Source organism: Epinephelus moara, chromosome 1 (assembly GCF_006386435.1).
Source record: "Epinephelus moara isolate mb chromosome 1, YSFRI_EMoa_1.0, whole genome shotgun sequence".
Taxonomy (NCBI): domain Eukaryota; kingdom Metazoa; phylum Chordata; class Actinopteri; order Perciformes; family Serranidae; genus Epinephelus; species Epinephelus moara.
The window spans coordinates 20,937,830-20,956,200 of NC_065506.1; the positions used below are offsets into that span (position 1 = coordinate 20,937,830).

Here is an 18,371-nt window from a genome sequence, read left to right on the forward strand (position 1 = left end):
CAACAACCTGATCAACTCTATGTGAAGGAGATGTGTTGCACTGCGTGAGGCAAATGGTGGTCACACCAGATACTGACTGGTTTTCTGACCCCCCCAGACCCCCCCAATAAAGCAAAACTGCACATTTCAGAGTAGTCTTTTATTGTGGCCAGCCTAAGGCACACATGTGCAATATTCATGCTGTCTAATCAGCATCTTGATATGCCACACCTGTGAGGTGGGATGGATTATCTCGGCAAAGGAGAAGTGCTCACTAACACAGATTTAGACAGATTTGTTAACAATATTTGAGGGAAATGGTCAAAAAGTTTTAGATCTTTGAGTTCAGCTCATGAAAAATGGGAGCAAAAACAAAAGTGTTGCATTTATATTTTTGTTCAGTGTAGAAATAGCTTATCTTCACACCGATGGTCTCATTTGCTGTTGTAGGTCACGCACAGACATCAGCAGAAACGAGAGACTTTTGCATATCCAGTTAAAATTTCCTTGTAGTGGCTTTAATTATGGCAGAAAGAAAAAAAATTGAAAAAATTTTCATTTCTAGTTTCTACTAACTCATTGTTTGTTGCGTTTATGCTTCATATTTACTCTCAGTTTGCAGCAACAAAGTATTAAAACTTATTTATGTGGTGTATGTGTTTGCCTCATTAACTCATTGGCCTGTACGTCTGTTTCAGACATGGATTGAGCACAAAATGGCTGATCGGTCAAAGAGGGGATGACTGTAACAGCCAGATACATCAGCAGGGACAATCTTAGCTGGAAGATGCCACACCAGCTGTAAGCACAGGCCAACCAGCCGCTAAGAGAAAAGGGTGGCCTCACTTTGAGACGCCAGCCAAGAAGATCAAAGCAGAAATTATACGCAAAACCATTCAATCCTCTGTTGATGAGAAAATGTTCTACTTTCTGAAGTTAAAATGTCTCAAATCTTAGCCGTCATTTTAAGGAATTGCTCCACATTTCTACACTTCTTTGCTTTCTTGGCAAGAGTTAGATGAGAAGATTGACGCCACTCTCATGTCTGTACGTTAAATATGAAGCTACAACCAGTGGCGGGTTTGTTTAGCTAATCATATCTCATTTGTTTAATTTGTACAAAACCCAAAGTGTAAAACTGACAAGTTGTGGTTTGTGGTGGGTTTTGTGCTGGACTGTTTCTTGGCCAGGCGCAGTCACTTCCTGGCAACCTTACAGTGATGTCCAGACTCCAGGAAGTTACTGTGCGTGACCAAGACATAGTCTGGCCCATAACCCCCATGTATACCTCAAAAAAGACATTTTTACACTTCTGATTTTTTATCAATTAAACATTTAAGAACAGATAACCTTTGGCTAGCTGTTTCCCTGTTTCAGAACCTTTACATTTACTGTACAGACTGGAGTGGTATGAATCTCCTTACCTAACTCTTTGCAAAAAAGTGTATTTCCCAAAACTATTCCTTTAACATGACTAGTTCTTGTGGTGAAACGTAAAAAAAGTGTCACAACAGCAAACATTGTTCTTGTTTTCTACAGGAATCCATGTCTGTGGCTAATGACTCAGCTGTACAACGGTTGGCGCCCAGCAAACCTGCCTCACCAAGGCAAAAAAAGACCTTGTTCTCCTCAACCAGAAACATCACCTAAGGAGTTTAAATCTGATGAGGAGCCCGTCAAAGGCACCTGCTCTCAGCCCTCTGCAGGTGTCACACCAGGTGTCTCACTCAGTCAGAGTCCATCTCAAAGCGCAAGAGGCACCAAGAGACCACATACTCCTAAGCCCAAGACACCCAGCGAAAAAGCCAAACTTGACCTGGTGAGCAAAACTGTCTCTGAAGATGTTCAGTTGACATGCACTATTGACCCCATCCAGCCTGCTACAACTGTAAGACGAGCCATCAAACTCCATCTGATCAGGTACAGCACAGTGTTAAGAACAGAAACGTATCCTTAGTCCTTCGAGCTGCACACACTTCTCTTTTATACTTTGTCATGTGGCCCATATGACCGAATCCTCACTTACAGTACGCATGCTGAGAGTCATAGAGGGCCTCCTGAGAGGTTGACTGATAGAGCTGGATCAGTGTTGTATGTTTTCTCCACAAGAGGGCATTGAAGCCTTTTAGTGCATAAACCTGATATAAATAACAGTGTGGTAGCTGATCCCTTTCTACATACATTTTTAAGGCACCCATGGATGACCTTTTGAGTGAAAAGTGTTACATGCAACTCTGTGAATTAGTAAATTTTACAACCCTTTTTCTTCTTGTATCTCTTAGGCGAAACTGATTCAGCTCCTGACCAAGAGGGAAAACACCATCCTCCCCCTCCATCACGAAGCACCATTTTTTCTTTTTCATTTTCTTTTCATTCTTAATTCTTAAGGAAAACCGAGATATTCCTTTTTCTGAAACACTTCAGTGCACTTTAAACTATTGTACACTGTCTAAATAAAATGATAAACACTGCAATGTTCAGTCATTTTGATGCAATATTTGAAGTGGTCAGGGGTTGACTTGAGGAGTGATGTCAGGAGATGTCATCCTTCTCTGATAAAAAAAACAAACTTCGGGTTAAATTCGGGTTGCCAGATTAACATTTTGGCAGATTTAGTACACACATATGCAGATTTGATGGGACCTTGGTAATGTCAGCGTAATTGAGGTGTTTCAGTGTCATTCAACAACACAAACTTTACTTTTAAATGCCGTAACAAAATTGCATGTAGTATTCAATTAATAATTCCTACAGACTTCATGGCAGCAAGAAAGCAACAAAAAAATAGAAAAATTGAATTCTAAAAAGTTGACAATGACTTAAGTTAAAGAAATGCTTTCTCTCAGCTTATCTCATATGGAAACTCAATTAGTCCCTTGCAGGTTCTGATGACAGTGTCTCCTGGACTCCCTTTCTTCCTGCCCTGTACCTGACAGTGAGGTTGTCTCTAAACAATGATTTTGCCTCGCTCAACAACATTTTATATAAGTGTTGTGATGACAGAGAACTGATATTTAAAAGTAACTTATTCCAATCAGAGGGAGCTCGAAACATAAAAGCTTTTTTTTTTTTTACCAACTTTTTTAGACACAAAGGGCACTACAAAGAGAATCTGATCAGAGACTCTTAGTGAATAATTTTAAGTTAAGCAATAAGGAAAGTTAAAGCCAGTGAAACTGACATCTTGTATCATGAGGGAGCCATCTAAGTGTGTCTAACATTGTACAGTGAGTGGTGTGTAAAAAGAGAACAACCTAGTATAGATCTGCAGAGTCTGGTTAATATAACATTGAGGGGATGAAGATCAGTTTTAGAGGCATTCAGGTAAAAAGAAATGTCAGCATCCATTATTAGTGGTACAAGCTGCGAGGCAAGTTTCCTTCTTACCTTAAAGGTAACACCATGTCTGGAGCGATACAGAACACCAGACCAAAATATACTTTTTTATTACATGATCAGTGTGTGGTCAAAGGACAGTTCAGAGTCAATCCACACAGCAAGATAATACACTTGTTTTACTTTCTGAGATCGACCATCATTACAAGTTAAAATCAAAGAATTTGATTTGGAGTTGAGGTTCTGTCTCATACCTAGAGGCACTGATTAAGTTTCTGTTTTACTGAGGAGTAGTTTGTTAGCTGACAACCAGGTGTGTTGTTGGATATTAAAATGTACAACCCAAATTCCATAAAAGTTGGGACGCTGTGTACAATGTAAATAAAAACAGAGTGCAATTATTTGCAAAGTCCTTTTTGACCTATATTCAATTGATCGAGTCACAAGGCAGAAGTGCTAATTTTATTGTCCCTTGTATTGTTTCTCAGCTATATAAACTATCTCGCAGCAGTGTCAAACGCTATGATGCCAATATTAGTTGCTGATGATACTAAGTAACAGGGGCTTGTATATTCAAAATACAAAGACAAACAAAGATATTTGTAGGGAAGATGAATTATGATTTGGAATTAGCAAAATGATATATTGATAGTGAGGACATTTCTAAAGTTACATCAACAAGATTTCTTGGAAAGATCACATCAGTTTTGTTTGCATCAAGGACACAGTGAAGTATATGAACACTGACATACCAGAAAGCTTTAATGATTTTTTCATCTGTAATCTCAGGTTAATATTTATTCAACTAGACAAATCAATAACTTTTACCTACCAATGTATTGTACATCAAGAGGACAGTAATAACTGAGATACTGTGGAACATGAACTTTTTTAACTGAGTCAATGTCCTTGTCCCAGTACAAAAGGAATTTAAAAGTGGTTAAAGACAAATTTGGCACTGTATAAATCATCACTGTGCTGTGTGGCTGCTGTGTCTCTGCAGAGCACTGATAAATATTCTTCCCTGTAGGTGAGGTACTGAGGTAGCAAAATATTCTTCCCTGTAGGTGAGGTACTGAGGTAGCATGAAAAGCCCTTTCTGGGTATCCACCCCATCTGAACATGGAAACTCTTTATATCTAAATGTGCAATAAACCTTAACTTAAACTTTTTATTTGCTGTGATTTTATTTCATTAAGTTTTCTTTCCTGCTGTGGTCCCACTCAGTTCAGCCCAGGGGCCCTGGTTAGGTGAGGTTCAGTGTCCTCTGCAGCCATGATGCCTTCACAGACCACACCCAACATTCAGCCCAAATGTTTCGGGCTCCTCCTCCTCCTCACTGCCCCTCAACTTCCACACTCCAGAGGAGGAGAAAAAAACTCCACTGTTATCCTGAGTCCGTGGACTAACTTCTGCCATACTAAAGTAAGTTGTGTTAACTTGTAGCGGTTAACTTACCCAACCAATGCATGCACTTTAGTGATACCCATCTGTTACCTGATAGTTTAACCTAACTTATCTAAGGATATCCAGGCTCATCCTCATGTTTTGACTCTGTTGTTCGGACTGCTGCTGGCTAACTTGCTAACTTTAGCTTAGCTGAAGTTATCTGAGAAACAGGCGACCAAGAGCAGCGTCTGAGATTTAGGGAAGCTTTTTGTTAAAGATGATTTAGGAAAAAGCTTGATTGTGATGGATAACGGTTCTTAACATGTTTGCTTTTCACACAGTGGTGACAGAGGCTCGGTGAGCTAACTTCATCCTGCCAACATGGCCAAAATAAGTTTACTGTGTCAGGACCGTGGTGTTTAAAATGCCATATAACGTTATAACGGTGGCATTCAACTTTTTACGTGAACATAAGTAGTTTAAGTTAACCAGCTTTCCTGAAGAACAAGGATTTCAGTAACTTTGGGAGTTAGATAAACGGTATGTTGTCTCACGTTACTGTGTAGTAACGGTAACGTTATGGTTCAATCAAGGAACGAGTCACAACTCATCCTACTACTATTCTTAATCATAATGTTATCTGTTGTTGATATCCTACGTCCATTTTTATTGACCTCAGTTAACCCTAACTTTGATGTTTTGTATGTGTTAGTTGGAGTCTGTGTTTAAAATCAGTATACCATGTTCAAGACCTTCCCAATCAGATCCTAGTTTGGATGCAGTGTCACAAAAGCAAATGGGCCCAAAACACACAACTAAAATGCATGTCTCATATCTATTGGTCATTTTTTCACTTGTTTTATATAGAGCAGCTTCAGAATGGGTTAGGTTTGCATTAACAGTATTAATATGATAAATACTCACTTATATTTTATGGAGAAAAACACACACACACACACACACACACACACACACACACACACACAGGCAACTTGCCTTAGAGCAAAGTTATAACAGAATGAATGAATTAGGGATGTACCATGTTGTACTTTTTGCTGATATCTGAAATGCTGACATATATATAACAACTTATTTGGCTGATAATCAATACCGGTATTGATATATCCACTTTTCCCCCATCTAATTTAAGTGATCATTAAGTCTCTTCTCTTATGGAATTAACTTCATATTATGCATGCATACTCCTATTGTGATGGCCCACAAGCAGATGGAGACATGAAATACAGTACCTTTCAGTGTATGTAATGTATGTTCATTGTGCAAAATAAGCAAAAGCATGTTGGCCGATTCTGATAGTTCATTTTAAAGCCGATATTAGCCATTACCAATGGCGTGCCAATATTATTGTGCATCCCTAGAGTGAATATATTATTTTTGTGTATGGAAATTTACCTGATCTATCACCAATGGGATTACTCAGACACATTAACTAATATCAAACCAAACATTCTGGTATGTTAATCCACCATCATCCAGCAGCACAATACATAAATATCATCCACACATAAACACAAACGTTATTGGGGAAAAAAGACATAAACCTCCCACAGCCAATGCTTCGAGAGATACCTCACAAAAAACTAATAACAATAGAAAACACAAATGTAGCACCATGAGTACAAGACACAGTTCATAGAGCCAAACAAGACAAAATCTAGTTCATGAATCAGTGCTAAATACTATTTGATCCAGCTCACAGTAGTCCGCAGTCCAAACAAAACAGAGTTCAAGGGATCTGTCATCCCACACCCGAAAAAGATACCGGTACTCAGAGAATGCAAGAACCTTCTTTAAAAGGTATTCAACTAAAGCTCCATTCTGTATAACTATTAAATGTAAATGAGGAATTTGAACTTTTTGGAGCAATTTTTGTGGTAATTTGATATAGAAAGCGCAGTAGAGAATGACACGCATTTCATGCTCCACCTCATTTAGCTCACAATATTCACTTATGTATTATATTTAGTGGTAATATACCACATTTTAGCTTTTTTTGTGATTATTTGTGTTTACAGGTGCTTACAATTTACAGCCTTAGTCTCAATAACTTGCTAGATATGTGCTGCTTGCTCTCTTGACAAAAATTGATGTCTATGTGTGTACAAGAAATTAGTTTGAGTTGCTAGGTCAGTTCATGGCATTATCATGTAATCAATCACACTCTCACTTAAAGCCATATTGCATCCTTCAGCCGAACAGCATGAGATGTTGAAAAACCCTTGGTGACAGATGATTTTGATCCCCTTTAGTGGCCCAAAGATGATCCATACGTAGCAGAGGAATGCAGAAGAGCTCCAGCAGTGCATCAGAGATGTCTCCCAAAGTGCCCAGTGGCCAAAGCAGAGGGGAGTATTCTGCAGTGCAAGTTGCTGTTCGAGTGCGTCCCCTGCTGCCTAAAGAGCTTCTACACTGCCACGAGAGCTGTATCACCGTGGACTCTGAGCTGTGTCGTGTTACTCTGGGCCATGACCGACACTTTCATTGTGACTACCTATTTGAAGAAACTTGCTGTCAAGACGACGTTTACTCCGTGTCTGTTCAGCCACTCATAGATGCCTTCTTTCAAGGTTTCAATGCCACAGTCTTTGCCTATGGGCAGACAGGCTCAGGCAAGACTTACACAATTGGAGAGGCTAATATTTGTGAGTTATTTATTTTATCTTTTCCATCCATTGTCCATTTCATTTGTTTGTAGTTCAGTTTATCCTGTAAATTAACGTTGTTTTGCATAAGACGATTCAAAGAGAACAAGATCAGGTAGACAGTACAGCACATTTGGACTTTTCAAAGAAAGTACACACTGCTCTAATTAAGTTTACCATAACAAGCCAGTTGTGTGCAATTACATGTGGTTTAATTGTGTTTATAGGTTCCTTCAGAGATGAGGAGCAGGGTATCATCCCCAGGGCTGTCGCAGATATCTTCAAGCTGTTAGATGAAAATGACCTAACAGACTTCTCTGTCCGAGTCTCTTATCTGGAGGTCTACAAAGAGGACTTCAAGGACTTACTGGAGGTGGAGACAGCCAGCAAGGACATCCACATCCGGGAGGATAAAGGCAACATTGGTATGGAATAGACAGTCTAACTGGTCTTTAATCAGGTCTTTGTGGTTTTGCTATGAATTTGTATTAATCTGCATTTCATGTTTTTTTGTCTCTGTGACTTCATAGTTTTGTGTGGTGTAAAGGAGTGTGAAGTGGAGGGTCTTGATGAGGTGCTGAGTTTACTCGAGTCAGGAAACACAGCCAGGCACACTGGTGCAACCCAGATGAATCCAAACTCCAGCCGGTCACACACCATTTTTACCGTGTACATGGACCAGCGTCGGGGAAGCTCACGCCTCTATGGGACTGCTACAAACTCTGGACCACAGATGTTGTCTTCCAAGTTTCACTTTGTTGATCTTGCTGGGTCAGAGCGCATCTTAAGGACGGGGAACACTGGAGAGAGACTGAAAGAGAGTATTCAGATTAACAGTGGTCTTCTGGCTCTGGGAAATGTTATCGGGGCACTGGGGGACCCCAAGAGGAAAGGCTCTCACATACCATACAGAGATTCTAAAATCACAAGGTACATTGTTTAATAATTTCATGCCCTGAGATACTTTATCATACTATTTTTACATAAATTGTTGTTCACTGTCTCTTTATAATCCTTCATTCACCCAGGATCCTAAAAGACTCTTTGGGAGGAAATTCCAAAACACTGATGATTGCCTGCATCAGTCCGTCTTCCTCAGACTTTGATGAAAGCCTGAATACACTAAACTACGCCACAAGAGCCAGAAACATTCAGAACAAAGCGACAGTCAACTGCAAGCGTGAGCCAGATCGCGTGGAGGGGTTGGAGCAACAGATCAAGGCCCTTCGCAGGGCCCTCGAAAATCGTCAGCGTTCAGAGACCCGCATCATTTCTCACGCTGACCCAAACAGGAGACCTCGACTTGGGGAGGGAGAGATTAGCAGACTGCAAGCTCAGAGCGCCCACTACAGGACATGCACAGACACTGCTTACAGGTTAAAGCACATCGATTAATTGAGTTTAATTTAGTCTACATCAGTTTTTTGTCATCATAAAGCTATGTTGTGTGTGAGATGTGTGTTTTGCTTTATTTTAGTACATTAAGGTTTAAGAGGTATAAGTGCTTCCTTTATTTAAGTTCTTTTTCATTAATATATCACAGGTTGCTGCAGGAGCTGCAGAGTGAAGGGGCTCTGACTTCAGAACAGAGTCTGAGAGTGAAGGAGTGGCTGTGCTCAGTGGAGGAGGAGCGGAGTGGACTGACCACTGCCTCAGGACCAGACAGCGGCATCGAGAACAGCTCCACTGAAGACAGTGTCGCGTTAAGGAGAGGAAGGCCATCTGTGAGGAACCAGGTTTGTCTCTCAATCTCCCGAGGAAATATTTAAAGCTCCCCTGCAATGAGGTTTTTAACCTTGTTCACATATCCATATGGTGTTTTTATAAGATATATCATGAGCAAAAGAAGCAGTCAACACCACAGCTGAGCGTTTTTGCCTTTGAACTGCAGTGTATCAACGACACTGTCAGTGACAATGACTCAGAAACACGGATTCAGACAGCCAGGGTCTACTGTCCTGTGGCCTAACATGCCATAATGGGGCCCAAATTAACGCGTCCGCCTGCTTGTCGTATTTCCATCACTGTCAATCTGAGCCAATCAAAGCCAGATTTTTCCTGAGAGTGAATGCCCATTGTAACCTTTCCCATTAAATACAAAAGCTAGATGTTTGTGGGTTTTTTGTCCAGTGGAAAAGGGGCTAAAGGTGAGCAGGTATGCTATGAGAGTAGCAGATGGAGATAGAGGTGGGGTTCAGTGTGCATATGCATAGATCAGTGCATACTAATAGAGCAAAGGTGTAGAGTTACATGTGAGCCATTTTAGGGCTTGAAAGGTTTTTTTGTCATGGTAAATACTTCTAAATATGTAATTTTGATGAATAGAGATACCTTTTAGGGCATCAGTGCCATGAGAACTTAAATGTTTCAGTCAGAACTTTGAGTTATCAGCACTGATATGTGTATTCATTTGTTATAAAACATATTACCCAGGATCCAGAGGCTGCGGAGGAGAGGTGGAGCCATGAGCATGAAAGCGAGAAAGATGGAGAGAAAGAGGATAGTATTGTCCTGCTTCAAGCTCAGATCCAGCGGCTGGAGAGAGAGAACACAGACTTTTTAGCAGCTCTGGAGGATGCTATGGAGCAGTACAAGCAGCAGGTGAGATGCAGTGAAATATTGTTTTTTTGTTAGTGTAGTGTTTCACAGTTTTGTCATGGCATGCCACATTCATCTTTATGTAACACGTGCAGTCACTGCAGGGTTAAACAGCTGTCCTGCAGTACTATGGACCAACTTGTGAGCAGGGTGATGATCCCCACCCAAGCTGTGTCACCATTATAACACACTGATTTTCTACATGTTTGTTTCCTGCCTTAGCTGACATGTTATTTATTTGATTGCTTTCTTCATGTCTCAGAGTGATAAGCTGCAGGAGCAACAGGACTTGATAGCAGAGCTGCAGTGTCTGCTGTCCACTCCAGGACTTATGGGCCTGGGCCTTAACTTGAGACCGCGGCCACACACGGCCCCTATGGGCTCCATGCAGCACAGCCAGAATGGAAGCACATACAGACAGGTAACCAACCAGCAGAGCTAGTGTTTCGGCCTGTGGTGCTGTGTGGGTTTAGAAGTTTAAAAAAGGTTGCGTGTGTGTGTTTGTGTTTGGTTGCAGGTCAGTCCAGTAGGCCACCTTGGTAATGGGCCCTGTTGTGATCAGGATGGTAGCCTCTATGAGGAGCAGGAGATCCCAGGAGGAGCAGACATGCAGGACACAGAAGAAGAGGGCAGTCATTTCAACCTCAGCCATGAGAGACGCAAGTATGTTGTGTTTATAAAGATGAGCTTGCAGCACTGGGCACATGTGCAAATGTTATGTGTGAAATGAACTGTATATGATGTAATGTTTGTGATTTTGCCAGAAATGTGAACCTTACTTGGACCAAGAGGGACATGCTGGCAGGAGGACTAGCAGTTGGTGGTAAAGGTCTCATATCTCTGCCTGAGCCAGACCAGCACCCCTGTTTAGCCAGAAAAGCATGTGAGTCTAACAACCTCAGATTCCCTTATCCAATTGGTGATTTTATTGACATGTTCACACATTGATAAACTTTAACACACAGGAAAGTGATATGCAACCAAAGACCATGACTTCTTTCTAAACAATTTGCATGCTTAAAATTTGGCTCCGCTGATGTTTCGGTGTGCAATTTTTGTTGGACTGAGCGTGTCCATTTCCAGGTTTGAGAGATCCTGGATTTTTCTTTTTTTTTTTCCACAGAAAGATCCTAAAGTAAAATTCTGAGACACCAGCCACACACAGGATGATGATTAATACAGCCTTTTATTGTGTTTTGGTTCCTTTTGTACTTAGATGTTACATGTTAGAGTCTGGGTAACCTCAGGCTTTTAAAATCTATTCAGTGTGCTTTTGTTGCCTGGTTTTAGTCTCTATTCTGTTCCAAGGTTCATATTACATCCAATTAATGGCCATATGCAGGGTGCACTTGCCTCAAAGCTCTGTTCCCACCTTCATAATACCACCCTGCTGACCTTCTTTGTATTCTCTCAAATCTCTGTGTAGCCAACTCCAGCACCGGGGAGACGTCAGTGCGTGAAAGTCTGAAAGGTTTTGAAGCCGTTTCGGAGTTGGGGCTTCTTCAGGCACAGCAGAAGATCAGGGAGCTGTCTGTCACCATCCGTATGAAGGAAGAACTCATCAAGGAGCTGGTCAAAACAGGTAGCAGCTTCGATCTCATTGCCATTTCTTTGCTGCATCGTTTCCAAATAGAGATTTACTTCTGTGTTTTTAAACATTGATTGTTGGTGTTTAGGTAAAGATGCACAGGCCCTGAACAGGCAGTACAGCCACAAGATCACTGCTCTGGAGAGCGATGCTTTGCAGGCTCGACAGGAACTGCAGGAGGCCCAGAGGCAGCTGCAGGATCTAGAGAGACAGGAGAGAGAGATCAGCACGATGGACAAGACCAGAGCACAGGAGTGTCGCAGGAAGATAGCTGCCGCCCAGAGCAAAGTTCAGGTTTGACTGCCACACTTCTGGATTTGGTGATGCTATTTGTGCTGCTGAGATACTATTTTTAACCCATGCACAAAACACTGTACTATTCCTCTTTAATATTTTTACACTTGAGGCCTGTGTATAGCAAAATGTGTATGGTTTCATATTCTCAGGTTCTCAGCCAGCGTCAGAGGGATACCGCTCGTCTCGCTAACCTTCCTGCTCAGAGCGAACGTCGGGTGTTGGAGCTGGAGCGAAGTGTCCAGAGTATGAGGCAGCAACAGGAGCAGCTGCAAAGGCGGCTGCGCCAGGAGAGTCAGCAGAAACGACGTCTGGAGAGCGAGATGCAGCGGAGAACTCACAGAGTCAAGGTACCTCAGGCCAATACAGCAGAGTGGCAGCTATATGTTTGAATATAACTGTACACACCACAGAATTATTTTACTTATTTTATTACTTTTGAAGGATTGTTTATAAAATGGTGTCACTTACTTCACCATAAAGCATTACACTTTGTTGCATATAATTTTTCTGGATTAAAATGTTACGATTTCTTTATCTGTGTAGTTTTATTGAGTTAATACCAATGTCAGATCTAAACTTTAGTACTCATTTTCCCCACTGTATGTTGCAAAGGAGTTGCAAATCATTGTATCCTGTTTTTACATACATTTTACACTGTGTCCCAACTTTATTGGAGCTGGGGTTGTAAATCTCTAAGGCAGAGATTTTAGTTTTGTTCAATAAAAGTCCTGTAATTGATCTTTGTCTTCCTTTCTTCCACCCCTCTACCCCCTCTGTAGGAACTGGAGATAAAGAACGAGCAGCAGCAAAAGATCCTGAGAATAAAGACGGAGGAGATCGCTGCCTTCCAGAGGCAGAGACGCAGCGGCAGTAATGGCTCTGTCATCTCATTGGAAGAACAACAGGTGGGAGGACAGGAAGCTTAAGGAGAAAATGTTTCTAATAGCTTTGGATTCATACAAAACAAACTTCTCTTAAAACCCCCAGAAGAAAATTTGTCACAGAGCGGTTTGATTTTTAAGAATGTGTCATTTCGGTAAAGAATGTTGCTTGTGAGTTTTCCCTGCAGCTTCAGTTTGTGTGTCTGTATCTCTATTTCTGCATGATGTGTGGGCTTTTGTGTCCCGACTCCCTGCGAGTAGAAGATAGAGGAACAAAAACGCTGGCTGGATGAGGAAATGGAGCGGGTACTGGAACAGAGGAGAGGACTGGAAGACCTGGAAGGAGAGCTCACTAAACGAGAGCAAATCCTGGCCAAAAAAGAAGCCCTGCTACAGGAGCGAAGCGGACTGGAGACCAAGAGGCTCCGCTCCAGTCAGGTATTTAACAACCACAAACAGCTCCATTCAGTGACACAGAGAACTGGTAAAAGCTTAACATTTTTATTCATCTTCCCTCTAGGCCCTGAGTAAAGACCTGGTGACACTAACAGGGCGTATTGAGTCACTTGAGCGAGAACTGAGTGAGAGGAATGGTCTTCTTCGCAGCAGCAGTGCTCAAGACTCTCAACAGATTCGCCAAGAGATCTCCAACCTGCGTCAAGAGAAGGATTCACTACTTAAACAGAGAGTGGAGCTGGACGATAAGCTGCGGCAGGGTAGCCTGCTCTCACCTGAGGTCAGATATCACTCTGGGGTTAAAACAGCAACAGAAAAAAGACACTTTGTGTCCTCTGAACAATGGATAGGATGTTTTTGTGTTTTCATAGCACTGATACCTGAACATATTTTTAAATGCGTAATTGCTGTGCACATTAAGTACCTAACATGGCAGTAAAAGAAACTGACTAGAAAACGTGTGACAAGCAGTAACATCCTCACTGCAAGCTGTGATATTACCTGTGTGTGTGTTGATGTTCACATTCTTATTAAGTCCATTTGTTTCCTCTGATGGTTGCAGGAGGAGCGAACACTTTTCCAGTTGGACGAGGCGATCGAGGCTCTGGATGCAGCTATTGAATACAAGAATGAGGCCATCACTCAGAGACAGAGACAGCTCAGGGCTTCTGCCAGTATGCTCTCCCAGTGGGAGATGAACCTTATGGCCAAACTCAGTTACCTGTCTGCCTCTGAGACCAGAGCGCTGCTGTGCAAGTACTTTGACAAGGTCTGTGCAAGATTCAGCTTGTTTTTACTCCTTACTTACAAAATGCCACATCTACAATTTTTAGAGAAGCTGGCTAGTTGGTTACACTAATATCATTTAAACATCAATAACATTTAACGACTATTAGTAGTGGTAGCACTTGCACACTCATTCACAAGAAAATTGAGCAGTGTCAGACCACGCAGGGTGAGACTCTATGTGCAAACTCCTCTGTATGTACGCTGAAGAGTGTTGATGCTTCCTGTAGGTGGTGTCTCTGCGTGAGGAGGAGCGTAAGCTACAGCTCGCCCTGGCTGAGCTGGAAATGCAGCTGGATGAGCAGCAGAAGCTGGTGCAGTGGTTGGAGAATGCCCTCGATCGCACACAACTGGACACAGATCGCCGGCTCACACAACAGCAGAAGGAACATGAGAGGAGCGTGCAGCTCTTACTGCAGCAGTGTCGAGGTGCAGATCACATGGACTTATTTACAGAAAAAAATTCTCTCACTTATAAAAGGTCTAATGCATGTGTTTATGTACTTGCAGATATATATTAGGTATATATTTTAGGTTTACTGGTGCTGAAAGTGAAGTTATATATCATTAGTTGTATGCAGCATATTTACACGTCATGTTTTTTATTAGATTATTTCTGTCGTCATCCTATAAAACTGATAATATTTGCCTACCCTCGTGCGTGTGTCCTCTCGTCCCCACAGAGCAAATGGACGAGGGCCTGGCAGGAAGGCAGCGGCAGTATGAAGGATGGATTCATAACCTCAGCAAGGAGCTGAACCACTACAAGGCAGCAAATCTGGAGCTAAGCAACAAACTGAGGGAGCTCTGTGGCTCAGTCAGCCAGCCAAAGGAGTATGCAAAAGGTAGAAGTAATGATTTGAGAAGTATTTTTAGATCAAAACTTTTGTTGCTTTCAATATTTGTGATGATCATAATCATTGTGTTTACAGCTTGCAGTGAGATGGCTTCAGATATCTGTGCTATTAAGCCATACTTTGTTTCTTGGTATTAAAAACATGACTAAGGTGCAAATACCCTTCCACACATCCTCAGGCAAATCACCTTCTAAAATTATTACTGTCTTTCAGATCACTATATAGATTATCAGTAACTAGTCCATCTCCATCTTCTCTCCATTTTTCTGCCCCTCCATCACTAGCTCAGTTATGGCCTGCTGCTGGGAGAAATTTAGATAACCACAGCATGTTAGGGCTGCAGCCACTAGTTATTTTCATCATGCATTATTCTGTCCCTTATTTTCTCAATTAATCTGAGTCGTTGGATGCATAAAATGGCAGAGAAAGTATACAAGCCTGCATTTGCACGAGCTGTAAACACATACGTCGCCCATGCATCTTGTTCATGCATACACACTCTAACACATGCAACCTCACAAACACTGGTGACCAGTCTAATCAGGACTGGGCAATATATTGATATTATATTGATATTGTGATGTGAGAGTAGATATCGTCTTAGATTTTTGTTAACGTAATAATATAAGTGTGGTCTTGTCTTGGTTTTTAAGGCTGCATTACGGTAAAGTGATGTAAATTTCTGAACTTACCAGACTGCTCTATTTGTTCTATCATTTGCCTTTACCTACTGAGTCATTATATCCACATTACTGATGATTATTTATCAAAATCTCATTGTGTAAATATTTTGTGAAAGCACCTATAGTCAACCCTACAATATCGTTGCAATATCCATATGGAGGTATTTGGTCTAAAATATTGCCCATCACAATTTCCCAAGGCCCAAGGGGACATTGTTTTGTCTGATAAAGACTTGAAGGTCCAAAGATATTAAGTTTACAATCACAGAAGACTTGGAAATCCAAAAAAATATGACTCAAAACGATCAGAGTTTCAACTGCAGGAACAAACACTAAGTCCATTTTCAGTTCCTGGGCAATCGATCATTTCCAAACTTCCAAACTCTGCAACATCTTTTCAAACTATCACAGTCACATAACACAACAGTGCATTACAAACAACATTATGATGAGCCTCTTGACATGTACAAATATGACATCACAAACACAGGCAGTTTAACTGCCAGAATTTTTAGTTTCTTATTAGTTCAAAAAATCTGTTAATTTTCAGTTTAGCAGTGCTGGAAGAAGTATTCAGATATTTTACTTAAGTAAAAGCCACACTGTACTATACTGTAAAAGTACTCTGTTAACAGTATTCAACAATTTATGTAAGTGAAAGTGGAAAATATTAGTTACAAAAACTACCTGAAGTATCAAAAGTAAAAGTGCATATTAGGCAGCAGAGTGGCCCCTGTCATTGTAATGCCACTGTATCGTACACTATATTATCTGGTTATTATCACTGTTGCATTACCATTAATAATGTTAAAAAATAAACTCGCAGATTTTCTGTGTAAAATTTTAATCTGAAACATAATTAAAGCTATCAGATAGTTGTATTGAAATATAGAATAAAATTTCCCTCTGAAATGTAGTTGAGTGAAAGTATGAATTAGCTTGAATTGGTAACACTCAAGTAAAGTACAAGTGCATCAAAACTGTACTTAAGTACAGTGCCCAAGTAAATGTACTTGATTACTTTACACCACCACTGTTTAGTAGTATTTTTATGTGCTGTGGTTCATGCCTGAATGCTACAATTTTATTCACACATGGGATCATCTGACATCCTATTTCTTTGATCATATATTTTGCCCACAGATCTTTATCTTGACGTATGCTTTGATATTCAGTCAGCTCAGAGTAGTGGCACTCATGTCTGTTTGGTAATAATCACTGTTCAGTATAATGTTTTCCAGCAGCTCTAACTGTCATTTTGACATGTTGTCTGTCAGCTGTGGCATCTGATGGTAAGCATGGCAGCACGGAGAAGCTGACCCGCTGCCGTGAGGACAGCCCAGGAGGCAGAGCGATGGGCCAGTCTGACAAACCACACAGGTCCAGGGAGGAAATGCGCGAGCTGGTGAACACCCCTCTCCCGTCCACATGGAGGCGCTCCTCTCTCCCCACAGAGGAGCCTGCTGTCATGGAGGAGTTGTGGCTTCGAGCGGGTGGGGACGTTCCTGTTAACCGTGTAGTTCAAACTGGTATGGGGTCCTGTTTCGGGCCGACGTCCCTCCCTGTCGTGAAGTCTCGCAGAGAGTCCCGCAGATCCAGCCTCAACATCGGACCACTGACTTCAAACAATGCATTAATTGACGTGCGGAAGAATCCTGTCTGAAAATAAATGTATAGTGCTACTTTAAATCATTCACATAGATTTTTGTTCTGTGGTTTCTGACATATTTTGACGCATTACCTGTCTTTTGTTTTTGTATTTCAATTTTTGTACTTGTACATAAAGACATCCACTGATTTTTATATGAAGCACTTTCACTAAGGCAAAGTTCATGTGTCATGTGTTAGATAAATCATTTGCATCATTACAAAATGGTGCTCTCTAATCATGTAGTCTCGTTACCTTCTACAGTATTTTATATTAAAATGTTTTTGCCTCTCACACTCATCTGGCTCATGGTTTTTTTTTATCATGAAGCTCTAAATTTCTTCCACAACTTGACATGCAAGAAATGATTTTTGCCTTTTGATCTGTAATCCTTTTTAAATCGATGGTCAAGTTGGATGTTATCACAGTAGATGTAGATGGGGCATGAAAGCTGCTGTGAAATGTAGATTAGTGTAGGCGTGGTGTGAGTTTAAGTGCAGCTGTGATCAGAAGGGCAGGGTTGTGTCTGGGAGGCCACAACTGACTGCTGAGTCTTTTTCTAGAAGGGAATTCAGTGGTAGATAAAAAAATGAAAGTGAAAGCTAACATTGTTCTTATGTCAAGCATGCAACCTTTTTAATCTGTGAAGATGATCAGTAATACTACCTGGCATATTGGAAACATGCATCTGTTCTTAATCTTGAATTACGACTTAAAGCCAACATCTCATCCAATTGAATGACAGCAGATAAAAACCCTAGACAGCAACACTTGACCCTTGACCCTGGTCTTAGCCTTATGATTAGATTCAGTGTGACATTTACTTACAGAGAGTATCATCACTAGAGTCTAAGCACCAAAGTGGCAGAACCCTATTGAGTTTGTGCTGGTTTGTTATTATATGTCGTCTTGCTGTGGCCTCAATTGCTGTGGGCTAGCATGAGCTACAAGCATCAAACTTGGCCTAATAACTGGAAGTGATGTACAAGTGCTCCTAACAAATATGACCCCAGATTAAACTCAGTGGAGTCATCTTGCACTCGGTCCTGAATACCCACCAAGTTTCGGTCACATCTGATGAAGGGGAGCAAAAGGCGGGACTTAAAATGTCCAGTTATCAAAATGCTGCATATATTTTAATGGTGAAAGAAATGTGTAATTGGTCTGACTCCTTTGGATGAAATGAAACCAGCTGAAGTGACTTTACTCA

At 41.2% G+C, this 18,371-nt stretch overlaps 2 protein-coding genes across 2 annotated transcripts in view; both read left to right on the forward strand.

Annotated features, from left to right (window-relative positions):
* The window catches only part of LOC126393882 (poly(A) polymerase type 3-like), a 7,368-nt gene extending 5,097 nt beyond the window's left edge, over positions 1 to 2,271 (forward strand). Inside the window, exons 10-11 of the mRNA XM_050050291.1 lie at positions 1,617 to 1,899; positions 2,262 to 2,271. Coding sequence (XP_049906248.1) covers positions 1,617 to 1,899; positions 2,262 to 2,271 — 293 coding nt within the window. The remainder of the gene's footprint in view (positions 1 to 1,616; positions 1,900 to 2,261) is intronic.
* Positions 2,272 to 4,637: 2,366 nt separating this feature from the next.
* kif7 (kinesin family member 7) lies at positions 4,638 to 17,456 on the forward strand. Its single transcript, XM_050051671.1, has 20 exons — positions 4,638 to 4,740; positions 6,975 to 7,367; positions 7,595 to 7,792; positions 7,898 to 8,297; positions 8,396 to 8,743; positions 8,911 to 9,103; positions 9,801 to 9,968; positions 10,228 to 10,386; positions 10,483 to 10,628; positions 10,730 to 10,848; positions 11,392 to 11,547; positions 11,642 to 11,847; positions 12,000 to 12,197; positions 12,630 to 12,755; positions 12,993 to 13,169; positions 13,252 to 13,467; positions 13,750 to 13,956; positions 14,204 to 14,402; positions 14,657 to 14,818; positions 16,791 to 17,456. Exons 2-20 carry the CDS (start codon positions 7,007 to 7,009, stop codon positions 17,174 to 17,176), a joined length of 4,125 nt encoding a protein of 1,374 aa, XP_049907628.1. The 5' UTR covers positions 4,638 to 4,740; positions 6,975 to 7,006; the 3' UTR covers positions 17,177 to 17,456.
* Positions 17,457 to 18,371: the final 915 nt, after the last annotated feature.